The following is a 15,209-nucleotide window of genomic DNA, read 5'->3' on the forward strand; positions in this document are numbered from 1 at the left end:
CAGTGGCTTTTCAGAGTTCCAGACAGGAGCCTTTCCTAGCTGTACCTGGTGGTGTCAGTAAGGTTTTGCATGCAGAGGATGTGCGCTGAACTTTGGCCCTTCCCACTGTGCATAAGTAGTTGATTCTGAGGGAATGCAGAAAACTGCATCTCAAAGCATGAAAGACAGCAGTTATTCTTTGATATTTAATCAGCAGTAGGCTTCTTTACTGCTGTACAGAATATAGAAGTAGCATGATTCCTCTCCATAGGGCTCATCATGTGCTCACATACATGTATGACAAAGGTAAAAGAGAAAAGAGGGAATATGGGATGGGGGAGATTCTGAAAATACTTTACTGTGAAAGGCAGAACTTTTAGATAGAATTCAAAAGGAGTTGACTTGCGGCCAATCTACACGAATAATTTAGTGCGGAGGGAGAACAGTTTGAGGTCCTTTGTGACACGTGACGTGATGCCAATCTGCAGCCAACCAGCAGCTTCCCTCTTGAAAAGCCGCATTTTCAGAAAGTCCTTTTACACTGTATTTTTTGTAAAGATGCTCCCAGGCTGTTCAGCTGCAGTGTGTCCCATTCCTCCACATTAAATCCTGGGTGTGCCTCTGTGATGTGGCTGTGACCTGGCAGTGATGTGGTCAAGGAGTGGGACTGCCCCTCCCGCAATTCACTCTTTCACCGGGCGAAGTAACTAGCCTGCCTTTTCAATTTGTAAATGCGCTACAGCACTGTTTCTGCCATTCACAATTGCGCAGTTGTTGCTCCCTCCCCCCTCCGTTCACTCTTTTGCTACTGGGAGTACCTAGCCCACCTTTTCAATTCATAATTTTTAAATTTAATTTGCCCCAGATTATTTGGGGAGGGCACCAAGCTGGGGATCGAATTTGCCAAAATGGGGTATGTGGGCACCACATTAGGGAAGTAACTTTTTCTCTCACATATCACTGAGCATGGAAAGGGCGGCTTGGAGGGAAGTGAGACGGTTCTCAATGGGCCTGCATTTCTCATTCAAAAGCGCTACAGCGCTGTTTTGGGGCTTCAGAATTGAGTATTTGTTGCTTTCACCTGTTTGAGTATCTAGCCTTTACTTCCATTCATAAAAGTGAGGGCAGGAGGAGGAGGCTTAGTTTGTGGTTGGGAAGTGGCTGCAGCAGTCCTGCTGCTGGCTCCAGAGCATTTAGGGAAAATTACTACATTACTCCACCATGAAACTTCCCTGAGCAGAGGAGCATGGGGGAAGCAAGCCTCTCTCGTCAGCTGAGCAGTATCTGTGGGGTTGATGACGTTCACTTCTACTAGCGGAACTCCACCCCAAAGTAAGGCAATTTCAATTGCAGTTTGACCTTTGTAAAGCAGGTTTTTAGGTACTGTTTACTCCACTTTTCCTGCTTTATCTGCTGCTGATGGACCAAAGAACTGCCCACCCCCCCGCCCCCACAACCCAAGACATTGGATACAATGTCATGGCAGAACTGACAACTCCTCTGCCACAGCAATTATTGCTGCTTTCAATATCCATCTATAAAGTTGGACCTGGAGTGCAAATAAAAGTGCTTTTCTTTAGGCAGAAAATTGTATACAATATCTGCTTAACAGCCTTGCATTTGAGATCTTCCCAACTGTGAGGTTATGCCCTCAATAAACCTTGCGTCAGATTGACTGAACTACAAGAGAATTGACAGAGGGGTGGGTTCCTGCATCCCAAATAGGAGGTTAAGGGTGCAATCCTATGCATGTTTAAACAGAATAGTCTGCAGCTCTCAGCATGCCGTAGCCATACATGTTTTTCCTGTTTAAACATGCATAGAATTGCACCCTAAATTATCTTGCCCTACATGGTTGTGTCTATCCTTCTAGAAAGAAAAACAAATAACTGAGGTCATTATATTTCGAAATACTTGCATAGCTTGCCTGATCAAGAAATAATTCAAGCAAAATTGCCGGACCAAAATTTCAAAAATGTCAGGTGCCCCAATTGGCGAGGTTTGTCCCTCCCCCTCTGTATTTCAGATCACATGTGACTATTCCTAAGGAACACCTAAATCTTTGATAAATTGACTATGTTCTACCTACTAAGTTATAAACAATGAAATGGGCCAAAAGCACAAACCCCACCGAAGCTCCACTATTTAAAAAGATGAAAAGGTGATTGACCTCTGTTAAGAGTTTTGTAGTTATGAGGTGCAGAAAATAGCCACAATAATTGCTTTTAAAGTACACTTCGTTTTGCAATTTCATCTTAAATATATCCAAAAACATGCCTTTATTATACCTGGCTGAAAATAGTCATTTCCACCCAGAGCAGTGTGAATATGGCTTGAAAAAAAATCCAGCCTAAGCCCATAAAATACTATTTTCGTTGTTGCTGTTGTCAATAATAATACTGTGTCATCAGTTCTTCCTCACGAGGCTTTTATTGTGCAATTGCCCTACCTCAAACATGGAATTTTAGGGGGATCCAGATGTCCCATTTGTAACCCTCCATCTTCTTCCTTACCAGAAAATCCCATTAAGGAGGAAAAGACGGAATAGGTACAGCGTGCGTTTGGGTTGGTAGCACTAGAAGCACCGTGAAGTGACGCCTCTGAAATAAGCAACTCACAGGACAGTCCTTGTGCATATTTACAGAAGTACATTCATTGGAGGGTTCCTCCCATGTTGCAAACTCTATGAAAGACATGTATAGAGTTTGATCAATACTACAGAAGTGAGTAACATTACAGTAGTAATCGTGTCCTATGGGTGCTTCCGTACAGAGGGATCCTACTGCTAACCATCAAAAGGCATTGCGCATAGTCCATCTTTCCCTCTTAACAGATTTTTTTTCAGGTACAAAAGAGGCAGAGAAAGCAATGGGGAAACATGGGAGGTTAACAAATGGAAAATGATGTCGTCTGGACTCCCTGTAAAACTCCAAGTTTGAGGCAAGGCAATTGCACAGTAAAAGCCTCATCTGGAAAAACACTTTGTGGCAAGAAAAGATAGCGGGGGGCGGGGGACCACGGGAGGGTGACCAGAGAAGCCGTCATCTCTGGACCCTTCATAAAATTCCGGGAAGGAGGCAGGGCAATTGCGTGATAAAAGCCTCGCCTCGAAGCAACTGTGGTGCGATTGAGGTCAATGGGGCGCACCTCTGAGTCGATACGCACAGGGCTTGCACCGCCAGGGTGCGGAAGGATTCTTTTCCGTTTACAGGAAGAGCAGCAGCGGGTCCCCTCCTTCCCTGAGCTGCTTTGAGCGAGGAAACTTGCTCAGCTGCGAAATCCAGCCCAATCAAAGCCACTTCGCTTAACCAGGGAAAAGCATCACCGAACCGTGTGTCAGCTCTCAGCTGGTCAAAAGCAGCCGTGTGTGTGTGTGTGTGTGTGTGTGTGGGGAGGGGGGGATGTGGGCCTGCCCGGACCCATGCAACCCGCCCCGGCCGCCGGGACCGCTTTTGGGAAAAGAGAAAGACGTCGGGAGTTCCAGTCACGGGACTCCCACGCCACGTGTCGTCTGACCCAGGAAACTAGCCGCGCCCCATGTTGGCGGAGGCGGCGTTGCTCGGTTGCAGCAGCCTCCCTTCTGCAGTAAAGGCGCGGCGCCCCTACTGGGGGGCTGAAGCTCCGCACGGGCGAAGCGGAGGCGGCTTCCGCCCCGGCTCGGTCGCCGCCCCTCCCTGTCTAGTTTCGCTCTCCCGGGGAAAGGGAGGGCAGTGGAACTTTGCCCTGGGTGCGATTGTGCCGTCACAAGTGCCGCCCGGCCAATGAGCGAGGGCGGTTAAAATAGCGCCGTATAAATAGCTGAGGTTGCGGCGAGCGAGCCGAATACGTGCCGAGAGGTGAGTCGGATTCCTCCTTGTACCTGAGGGGAGGCGGTTCTGCCGCTACGCCTCAGTCTCCAGCGGGCTGCTTCTCTGGAAGGCGGCCTGGGCGCACGTTGGCCTATAAAACGAGAGGCGTGGAACGCGAGAGGCTTGCAGATCTTGCCCTCCGTTAGTATGATGGCTGCTGCTGCTGGCTGGCACAGTTACTCTTCTCTCAGTTGACAAGTTAGGCTTGGTCCCCCTTTCCCTATTTCTGGTTGTGACAAGCAAGGCCCTGGCATTTTGCTGCCTGAGGCAGAGCAGCAAATCCCCCACCCCCAAGTCATAGTGCATTGTACCCCTGAACATGCACAGAATTGGCTTTAAAGGAATATTTGATTTTAGATGAGTAGATAGAGCAAACATAATCCATGCTACTATGCCACCTGCCTCCTCTTTCCATGTGGCTGTAGCTGTGGGCCCCCCAAACCCAAAAAACTGAGGCAGGGTGAGAGATAAATATTTGCTATAAGGTACAGCATATCCTACTGGTTTATACATACATCACCCCCCTTTTGTTGCATTTATGCATGAGGAATTACGCAGCCTGATCCTATCCATGTAGCGAGGGATGCCCAAGGTGGCTGCCACCCCACCTGCCAGCATCTGCTGCCTGAGGCGGTTGCCTCACTTTGCCTAATGGTAGGACTGGCCCTTTAGCATCTTTCAACACTGGTGATGGGAGAGTATCTTCCACTGTACCTGAGGATGGCAGGCCAGCTTAGCAAGTGGAGGACAGGCCTAGTGACCCACACAGCTCAGTCCTCCAAAAGATGGGAATGGCCAAGAGGGCTCAAGAAGAATAGCTGGGGTGGGGTGATGCAGCTGCCTCACTTGGCCTAATGGTAAGACTGGCCTGATAGGAAGCATATACAGTTAAAATAGTGCATATATGTAGGCTGCAATCCTATACATAGACAGAAAAAGTTTTATAACTGTCAGCATTCCCCAGCCAGTCATGTAGCTCTTTTTTTCTGGCTAACAATGATAAAATACAGATAAAACCCCAGAATTTTAACTAAAACATAACATAAAAACATCCATTAAGAGAGCAATCCTATGGCCCGGGCCCGCTAGACACTGTCTAACGGGCCATAGAATACGTACATTTCTGGGAACTGACCTTGGATCCCGTGCTTTGAGGTTGGTTCCTGGAAAACTGACTGCCCCTCTCGTCTGTGCTACCTCCGAGACAGCATGGAGAAGCCCCGTCCTCTGTGCTCGCAAGAGGAGCGCGGAGCGACTGAAAAGGGGCGGGCAGAGTGGAGCTGCGCATATGACGCATCCAATGTGTCGTACGGCAGCTTCCTGTCCCGATTGGCCCCCTTGCTGCTAGACAGCCGAAAACGGAAACCAATGTATCCTATGGCTGTCGAGCCGCTGACTAGAGGCCATAGGATTGCTCCCTTAGGGTGCAAACCTAACTAGATAGGCGGCCGCCTCCAACCTTGGAGGCAACTGCCTATCCAAAGCAAGGCAGGAGAGGCTCGGGGGGGATTGTTCCCTCCGTGCCTCTCCTGCCTTGCTATTTTTCACTATACAGCTGGCTATTGGAGGCGGCTGCCTATCTAGTTAGGTTTGCACCCTAAGGGAGCAATCCTATGGCCTCTAGTCAGCAGCTAGACAGCCATAGGATACGGTGGTTTCCAGAAACCGACCTTGGAGCCCATGCTCCAAGGTTGGGGAACCGACCTTCCCCCCCTCCCATGCTGCCTTGCAGGCAGCTTAGAACAGACCCATGCTCTGCACTTGGAATAGGAGCATGGAGCTGTGAAAATGGGGCATTTCTGGGGCAGGGAAGGCGGAAATGCCAGTATGACATTTGCAGCATGTCGTCTTGCAGCTGCTTTGCCCACTCTGCCTTCCCGCGGCTAGACAGCCAAAATCAGCTGTCTAGCTGCAAATGCAGGGCGGCTGAAGCGTGATCCCCTCCGCACTTCTCCTGCCCTGCATTGGATAGGCGGCTGCCTCCGAGTTTGGAGGAGGCGGCTGCTGATCCCGGTAGGACTGCTCCCTAAAACACTGATTAAAGCTCCTTCAGCAACAGACCAACTTACATGCCAAAGGCCTGTTGGAAAAAAAAGTCTTTGCCTGCCAGCAGAAGGACAACAGAGCCCAACCTGTCACTACTGTCCTTTTTGTAGGGGTGGACGAAAGTCACTTACCTGTCCTCGAAGGACGTTCGCGGTGGGGGGGAGGCGCTTCGCTGGTCCCCCCGCGAAGTTCCGGCCGGGGGGGGAGGCTTCCCGCCTCGGCCCGGCCGAAATTCAGGCCAGGGAGGAAGCTTCCCGCCTCGCCCTGCCGCGAACGCGAAAGTTAAAAAAAAAAAAAAAACGCCCCTTGATAGGCTACGTGACGATTCACGTAGCCTATCATGGCTAGATCTGCAAAGTCAGCCGTGATAGGCTACGTGAATCGTCACGTAGCCTATCACGGGTGACTTTAAAAAAAAAAAGTGTGTACGGATAATGGCGGCCCCCATAGGAAGCCGCCATTCCCGTTCCTTATTTGGTCGCTGTAGTCTACGTAAATGTTTACGCAGACTACGGCGAAAATAAGGGCAACGCAAATAGCGTTGCCCTTATTTTCGCCGTAGTCTACGTAAATCTTTACGTAAATCTACGTAAATTTTTACGTAGACTACAGCGACCAAATAAGGAACGGGAATGGCGGCTCCCTATGGGGGCCGCCATTATCCGTACACACTTTTTTTTTTTTTAAGTCACCCGTGATAGGCTACGTGACGATTCACGTAGCCTATCATGGCTGACTTTGCAGATCTAGCCGTGATAGGCTACGTGAATCGTCACGTAGCCTATCAGGGGGCGTTTTGTTTTTTTTTCTTTCATTGCAATGGCGGCGGCGGCAGCTGGTCGAAAGACCGGCTGCCGCTCCCGCCCCGCTCGAACACCCGCCGAACCGCCGGCCGGACCCGCCGCTGGGAGGGACATTCGGCGAAGGTAAGTCCCGTCCCGGGGGGGGGGTGCGGGGGGGGTGCGGAGGATTTCTCCCCGAAACTTGTTCGGGGGGCCGAACACGTTGGCGCTCGGCCCCCCGAAGTTTTGGGGAGAAATTCTCCGCCAACCCTACCTTTTTGTGCTGTTCGCTTAATGGGGCTTGCTTACTCAAGGGAACTTCCTGGTGTGGGTTTTTACTGTGTGTTCTGTATTTATGGCCTCCATAATTAAAAAAAGCGATGGAGTTTGTGAATTGTCATTCCTCTTAATATATATTGCATCTTGCACATAGTGTTGTATATAGTGTCTTGATCATTTACAATGACTGGTGACTGATGCAAATATCTGTCTGTCTGTCTGTCTGTCTGTCAGTCTCTCTGTCTTGATCATTAAAGAGTTTTGTGCTTTTCTCCCAATGGTGCATTTCAGCAATGATTCCAAAGTAATTGGCACCCATTATTTATCATAGATTTAATAAACATCTGTATGTTTTGCTTCTCCATCAAAATGTCAGTTTTAAGTCAACAGCATGTGTTATTTTGACCCTGAAGTAAGAGTTTGATGAAAACATTTATTTTTTTTACAAGTTATACCCACCTCTTCCAATATATACACTAATAAAATACATTAATAAAATATGTACTATATTCCATTGGGTGGTTTTAACAAAAGATTAAAAAACACCCAACACAAGAAAAACTGTAGAACTGTAGTAACGCTGTCGGTAAACCGGTGAGTTGGCCAGAAACAGGTGCTTCTGAGGAATAACCACATGCGGTTTGAAGTGTGGGTAAATTCCTTCCTGCCCAGCTCTCCCCAGTGTCGCTCCTCATTTGCATCATGAAAGCTGGGTATAAGGAACAAAGGGTATAAGTGAGAGCGACCACTGCTGAAAAAAGTATTTAGTACAATTAAAGCAAAACAGTAGCTGATCTCATACAGAGCGTTTGAAACTTACAGGCCCCAAATCTATCTAGGGTCCATTTTTGTCTATCCCACTAATTTCAGTCAGGCAAATCTCACAGTGCAAAGAGTAAAGAGATAATGCCTTTTAACTCTTTTACATATTATCAAGATGCATGATTATGGGGACTAGTTTTGTAGAGCAGCCTTCCCTAACCTGGTGCCCTCCAGATGCATTACATTCCAACTCCCATCATCTTCCAGCTGGTGTTCTGAATTTTCTTTGAATTGTCTCTCATACATTCTTTTGAATCACTAGGAACAATTTCAGGTATTTTTACAAGCAGTAAAACCCTGATTTACAAAGCTCAAGTAGTCCTTTCAATGCACAGAAGTATTGAGGGGGGCAGGAACCCCTCTGCAATTCACTTTTAATGTCATTTTTACATCCTCAGAAATATTTAATACAATTGATAGACCTCTGTCTTTGGCCTTCAAAACTTCATTTTATTTGATTCCACATGTCAAGGGTTTGTGTGCGTGTGTTTTAAGAATGAGAAAGAAATGTTGAAATTTTAATGCATCCATAATCCAGGCCTGTTAACAGACATGATAATATAGAAGGGCTTGGTATATCCCAGATTACGGGCCAAGAAGGTAAGCTCAAAATAATCATAAAATCATTGTCAGGCCTAAGATCTGCATGTCAGCCAGCCGCTGCACAAAGATCAATTTGCCTTATAGAACTGCCACTTCCCCTGATGATTCCAGGCAAACAATTACATAGGCAAAGTTATACAAGTTATATTTTCACAAGGATGCACTGGTTCTTGGGTCATTATAATTAGAGAAACACACCCTCTGTGTGTGCGGCATTTTTTTTGTCTTACTTGAAATGTTTATCCTGCCTAAAGATGAATGCTCTGGTGTTCCAGCTGTGTGCCAAGCTTGTGGCAAAAGCCCTCCCTTTATTGTTGAGGCAGCAAAACTAGGTGAGGCAATGGAAATATGTGATCAATCTCCTGTCTCTTTCAAATTTGGCAAATAGCAGCCACTGGTGGGATCCAGATTAGGCTCGTGAAACTGGGGAAGGCTTTTTGTTTAGAATGCTCTTTTCCTAAGCACTGCTTCCCCCTATAGGGTTGCCACATGCCCTACTTTACTGAGGACAGTGCTCTATTCGAAGGTGGCCCCAGTTTGAAGGGCTGTCCAGTCCAGTCCAGTTTAAAGAAAAAGACTCATAAGAATGGAGAGCAGGGCCTTGACATGGCCCATCAAAACCTAGCACCTGAACAGCAGAATGAGCAGGCACACAGGCCACCTAGCACGTCTTTCCAAATATGGCGAGATATATTTCTATTTAAATTATAATAATTATTTCTAGTTTTGCAGGTATATATAAAAATTAGCATATGCAAACATTATGCAAATTGGTGTCCTGTTTTGTCCTTTTTTGTTGGTGATGTGTAAGTGGCCACCCTACCAATGAAACACCTCCCTGCAGTGCTATTTGCCTGATTAGGGCAAACGTGTATGGACTGGTGGTGTAAATAAATGCATAAATAAGGGGGGAAAGCTGGTCTCCTGTGCAAGTTTCATCTCTGCTCCATCATCTACCCTGCAGTTTCTTTCCACTGGGAATTCAGTCCACACCATCCACATATGATGTCCCATGTGCCTTGAGGACATCTGGATTGTGGGTTTCCCCTCATCTGAAGTTCAGCAGGTGGTTACCAAAGCCAGGGCCTTCTCCAGAGTACCACCTTCCATGTGGAACTTCCTTCCAAAGGAGGTTCACCTAGCCAATACATTTCAAGATTTAAGGGACGGGACAGGATCCAAGATTTTCTAAAGGGCTTTTTATTATCTAACTGGCACTGCTGATGATATGAACCTCCCTGGAAAACCTATCACTCTAGCGCATGCTATTGGCATTGTGCTAGACATCACTTCTTTTTGCGCTATGTCAATGGCACTAGAGTCAAACGGCAGCATTGAATACTGTCCTAGAACTACTAGCAGACCATAAAACAAACATTCATGCAAAACCAGATTGGGAACCTGTCATGGGGTGTTTTTTATCATCAGAAAAACTTTATATCATAGAAATATCGTCACGGCATATTTGTTTTTACCGAAGTAATCTGAAAAGTACAGATATGATTACAGACTTACATTAAATCTGTAAATATAAACTCAGCCACAGAAAAGTATCAAACAAGTGACCTTCTGCTGGGAACCAAGAATGCAGTACAGTTTCTCAAGAAAAATACAAAACATTAAACAGCAATCACTCCTTTTATTTCTCAGTGTTGGTCAGTAGTTGGTTTATACCAGTAAAAGATTAATTTTGGTGCCTAACTAGATGTGAAAGGGGACACATGGGTGGCTGCAAACCTGTGTCTCTCCCCATAATATCTACTAAAAGAAACGTGACATACATTATTGCACTCAGCATATTCCCATCATTGGCTATTGCTTGCAGGGAATTTAGAAATGTTGAACAAGAAGTTGTCACACCACGCATTTCTTTAACTCAACATTGCTCTCATTGGCACCAATGGGAGCTCCCTTTCTGGGCCTAACGGCTGCAGGGGTAATGGTGTCCATTGGGATCATGGCAGGGAGGGAAGGGTTAATTCCCAGTGTGCCACAGCTCCTATACTGGCCAGTCCCTCCATACTGACTATGTACGTGTTTTAAAACCTTCATGCAGTTATAAGCGATTCTTCAGAATGCAATCCTGTACATGTTAACTTAGAAGTAAGTGCCATTGAGTTTAATGAAACTTACTCCCAGGAAAGTGGGTATAGGATTGTAGCCTTAGTGTCCCTAAGATAAGTGGGAGGAGGTTGGTGGCAGACACGCGTCCCCTGTAACATAGATACACTCTTTAAGTGGAAAATGCCTCTCTGACTTCAGAAGCAACAAAACAGAGTGAAAATGGAATTATCCTTCTATTTTCTACAAACGTGTGTATGTATAAACTCCACAATTCAACAGAATATAATAGAAAAAAGAGCAGTAGTTATATGAAAGTAATTATATCCCAGGAACAGCTATAAGGATGTTACAAAATAAAACAACAGTTTCTAAAAGTAGAACATATATTTTTAATACATTTTAATACTTTTTATATAAAGCATATATAACAACGAATAGTATGTATATTTATTTCTATTCATAAGAGTTATATCCCCTCTTATAAACACTCTTAACAAACAGTCCCCAGGACATTAAACAAAATACAATCAACACAAACATATAACAATATTAAAACTAATAACAGTCCCCAGGACATTAAACAAAATACAATCAACACAAACATATAACAATATTAAAACTAATAACAGCTAAAAAGAGTATAATGAAAGCTATGTACTGAAAAAATATATGCACATGCAACATTTATGTATTTTTGTCATATTAATAGTATAGTAAGCTTTGTTATCTATACAATTACAATAAATAATAACAGAAATAAAAGCAAATAATTATATCTTCTTAGAACAAATTAGGTTGATGATTAAATAAAATCACGGAGTTTGCAAACATTTGAAAATTAGTAGTGTCCCATTTATTGTTTGCCCTCAGGACAGTTTTCACCAGAACAAATTCAGTATTCAGTAGATGTTCCCAAATGATGATGTGAAATCTTGTATAGATTAGATTCCCTGTAGAAACACAGAAAAAATAATTTAACACTAAGTATCATGTACATACAGAGACCAGAACAAATAATTTTTTAAAAATCCCATCACAAGATTTAACATATGGTAGCTTTCCCCAACCTGCTGCCCTCCAGATGTGTTGGACTACAACTCCCATCACCCTGGCCAGCATGATGAGAGTTGTAGTCTAACATATCTGGAGGTTGGGGATGGCTGACATATGGCATGATCCAGCCAAAGTTAAAACACATTTTAAAGCTCCATTGATTTCAGTGGGAGAAAGTTAAATACATGCTTCACTTTCCCATTGAAAACAGTGTCACAAATTTCTTAACTTTGGCCCGATCAATCCCATATAGGATATATTCTTACAGGAGAATTATTGCTCGATATAGATCCCAACCTTTGTTATGAAATAGAGACAATATTATTACAGCTGCTGGCTGATCATTCATTTGCTGAGTGGATTGATGGGTTCAAGATGGTGGCTGATGTTTTTTCCTAATAGCTAGGCATCTTTTGAGTGTTTCAAGAGTCAAGTAGAACCTGCAACAAAATGCTGCAGTGTGGCGAGCTGCTGTTCAGGATTCCTGCCTTTTAACTTTTAAAAGCATGCAACTCACAGCTAAGCTACGGCTACTACATGCATACTACTCTTTGGGATAATATAGAGCAATCTTCCCCAACCTGGTGTCTGCTTCACATCACTACATTGGCAAGGTTGCACCAATGTTTCCATACAAGTCATTGCTTCAATGACTGCCAAGCAAATAAAGCCATGCTTTTGTGACCTAGAAATCTATACATGCAAAAATGCTGCATGTACACCCCCCCCATCACTTAGAATATTCAGAATATGTAATAATTATTTTTCTTAGGGTTGGATCCAGATTTAGTTATACTTAGACCCATTAAAAATCCATGGGATTTCACTTAGTCATCTTAGTGATTTCAATGAGCCTTCTCCCAGCGTGACTAAACCTGGATCCGACTGCATGTATTTCACTTTCAGGCTTTGTTTTATAACATGGACTTTGTTAATAATTACAGATTGTTCTGATGAGAGCAGGGAGAATAGGTGACAGGTTTTGACAAGGTGGGGCTATTTCCATGTGCCGTTAATGGTTAAACCGATTTGCTGCAGTGGAATGCAGCAGTGTTCTTTTAAGTGGCAATATTCCACTTGAACTGTTGGCATAGCAATCAGTATGCACTAAGATACATGAGGCAGCAGAGTGAATGCATTCTGCAGTATTCACCTGTTAGTACAGAATGATTCAAGCAGAAAAGATAAGAATGTGAAGCCCCCAAACTTGTCATGAATTACGTTTCCGTCCTTCTGATATGGATAGATGAAATGTAACTGTGCCAAAACAAAGTCACACTACCAACTCAGGGGTGTAGAGAACAACCGTCCAGCTTCATCAGGTTGCTACACCATCCAGATCTGTGTCTTAGAGGGAATGCATTAACACTAGTTTGCTCTGGCTCCTGTATATTCATATATAGGTGTGAATGGAGGAAAGGCTTACCCCAGCTTCCGGCAGTGTAGGCAGGACAAATAATGATCAAAGTAGACTGCCACCACTCCTTACATCCACCTCAGCCTGAGCCAGGGGACTCTCAGAGCTTGCAGGTTACTCTTAAGGCTTAGGGAATAGGGGTTCAGCCATCACACCCTATTCCTAAGCCTCAAGCCCCAAACATTAAATAGTAGCAATTACCCAAGCAGAAGGCTCTGAATTTAGTACCAAGGCTTAATTGGAAGGAAGCACACACAACCCTTGAGGTAAGTGTTATGTTTATTTAAAGTGGGGAAGGGGGAAGAAAGGAATAAAAGGCATAAAAGAATCAGAGTAAGTTTGGAAACAACACCTCAGGCAAAAAATAACAAAAGTTACCTAGACCTGCCGTTTATGTTACCTAAGTACAGGTCTTCAAATAGGACAGGGCCCAAACCGAGATCCTTGGAGTCACAAGCCAAAAGCAAGACGAAGGATAAGAATGCACAAAGCCAAGATGAAGGTGAAGACCAGCATTAGCCCCTCTTGCTTTATACATACAAGTCTTCAACAAATGTGAGGTGAGCCTCCTTAGCCAATCCCTACAGGGGGTGGGATGTGGCTACTGGGTAGAGCACCTGCTTTGCATGCAGAAGGTCCTAAGTTCGATCCCCAGCCTCTCCAGGTAGGGCTGGGAAAATTCCTGCCTGAAACCCTGGAGAGCCATTGCTGCCAGTTAGTGTAGACAATACGGGACTAGATAGACCAATGGTCTGGTTCAGTATAAGGCAGCTTCCTACGTTCACCTGGCTGGCTGAATAATTTCCTCAAGCTGTCAGGAGTGATGTGTGTGGAAGGTTCTCACAGCAACCCAGCTGAAATTATTCAGTCTAATTGGCAAAAATTCTGCTCTGGCTTTGAAGGGCCTGGAGACTAAAATAGCAGGAGATAACACAGGCAGGTGGTTTAAGGAGTGTGTGCAGGCCCATCTTCATGAAATGGAGGGTTTTTGTGTTTTTTTTACAAGCAGTCAAATCTCAAAAAGAAACTAGATTTCTTGACACTAGGGATTATAGAAAAGATGACAGATGTATTCTGCACCTCAGTTCTGACCTACAACTGGTCAAAATTCCCAGTTTTAAGAAGGTGTCCTGGACTAGATACACTCATAATTAGGGATGGTGGAAAATTTCACTTGGCCTGCATTTTTAAGCAAACTGACCTAATTTGCTAGATCTACACTAGTGCTTCTTATTGGTATTGAAGTGCACTGAACTGTTGAAGCACATTATGCATTCTGTATACCACTTTTCTAGCATTTCCCCCACTTTTTATTCTGTAACATCCAAAATACTGCAACAGATGTCACTGTGTGTGCTACGAGGTCTATATATACAAGAGGGATATGGCCCTAGATTAATATATGGATCAGGACATGGTTACCCTTTGAATCCCACACTTCTCTGAACGTTGTGATGTGGTTCTCAGCTCCAAAATTGCATACAAAACTGTATATTAGGGAAAGTTGCATACAAAAATGCGTATATTAGGGAACGAGGTATGCAAAATGCATATGTTAGGGAAAGTGGTGTATGAAAGCAAATGTAAATTTTCATGTGGTTTTTAAAAAGAAAAATCCATAGAACGATGGAGTTGGACAGAACACACCAGGGGAAACTGGTGGCTTCAATGTCGGTAGGGTGGTGAATCCACTCCAGGTGTCAGTCAGAACCAGTCAGAACTCTAAAGGAGCTATCCAAGGTGCTTCGCACTTCAGAGTTCTGACTGAAACCTCTACCAGATTCAGCGCTCACTGACATTGGAGCCACCAGCCTCCACTGGAACACACGACTGAATACATATGAAACCGATACAGACCGGATATTGACTGACTCGTACATCCGTACTCATAACCACACCTAAAGTAATTCATTAACGTTATTCAGCATTCTGCTGTGACTGTTGACGAGGCTGACTCATCGGCCAATATTAGTTCTGGCACATTCTGATCCAACACATCTTAAGCCAGAACATGACCATGAAGACGTTGTGAAAGGAACGTTCAGCCTGACTTATACCGAGTGAAACCTCTGGTCCACCCGGCCTGGTACTGTCTACTTTGACTGCCTGGAGCTCTCTGGGATTTCAGATAAAGGTATTACTCAGGCTTCCTACTCTTGTAACTGGAGGTGCCAGGGATTGCTCCTGAGAGCCTTTTAATATGTAAAGCATGCAACTTGCAGGTAAGCTATGGCTGCTACATGCATACTACCTTACGAGATAATAATATAGAGCAGCCTTCCCCAACCTGGTGCCCTCCCAATGTGTTGGGCTTCA

General features: G+C 44.7%; 1 protein-coding gene and 1 long non-coding RNA gene across 3 annotated transcripts in view; one reads left to right on the plus strand and one right to left on the minus strand.

The window, feature by feature from the left end:
- Positions 1–9,779: 9,779 nt before the first annotated feature.
- The window catches only part of RSPH3 (radial spoke head 3), a 28,461-nt gene continuing 23,031 nt past the window's right edge, over positions 9,780–15,209 (minus strand). The window contains exon 8 of one of the 2 annotated variants that reach the window (XM_084827939.1): positions 9,780–11,373. Coding sequence is in view for 1 of the 2 variants with exons in the window: in XM_084827938.1 (XP_084684064.1) it covers positions 11,204–11,373 (170 nt within the window). In the remaining variant the exon portion in view is untranslated. The remainder of the gene's footprint in view (positions 11,374–15,209) is intronic. The other variant, XM_084827938.1, reaches the window with a different exon arrangement.
- LOC146359692 (uncharacterized) overlaps positions 14,890–15,209 on the plus strand; it is a 52,309-nt gene continuing 51,989 nt past the window's right edge. The window contains exon 1 of the long non-coding RNA XR_014786748.1: positions 14,890–15,027. This is a non-coding gene — a long non-coding RNA (uncharacterized LOC146359692). The remainder of the gene's footprint in view (positions 15,028–15,209) is intronic.

Source organism: Heloderma suspectum, chromosome 1 (genome assembly GCF_057233095.1).
Source record: "Heloderma suspectum isolate Gila_16-S chromosome 1, 16-S_ref, whole genome shotgun sequence".
NCBI lineage: Eukaryota > Metazoa > Chordata > Lepidosauria > Squamata > Helodermatidae > Heloderma > Heloderma suspectum.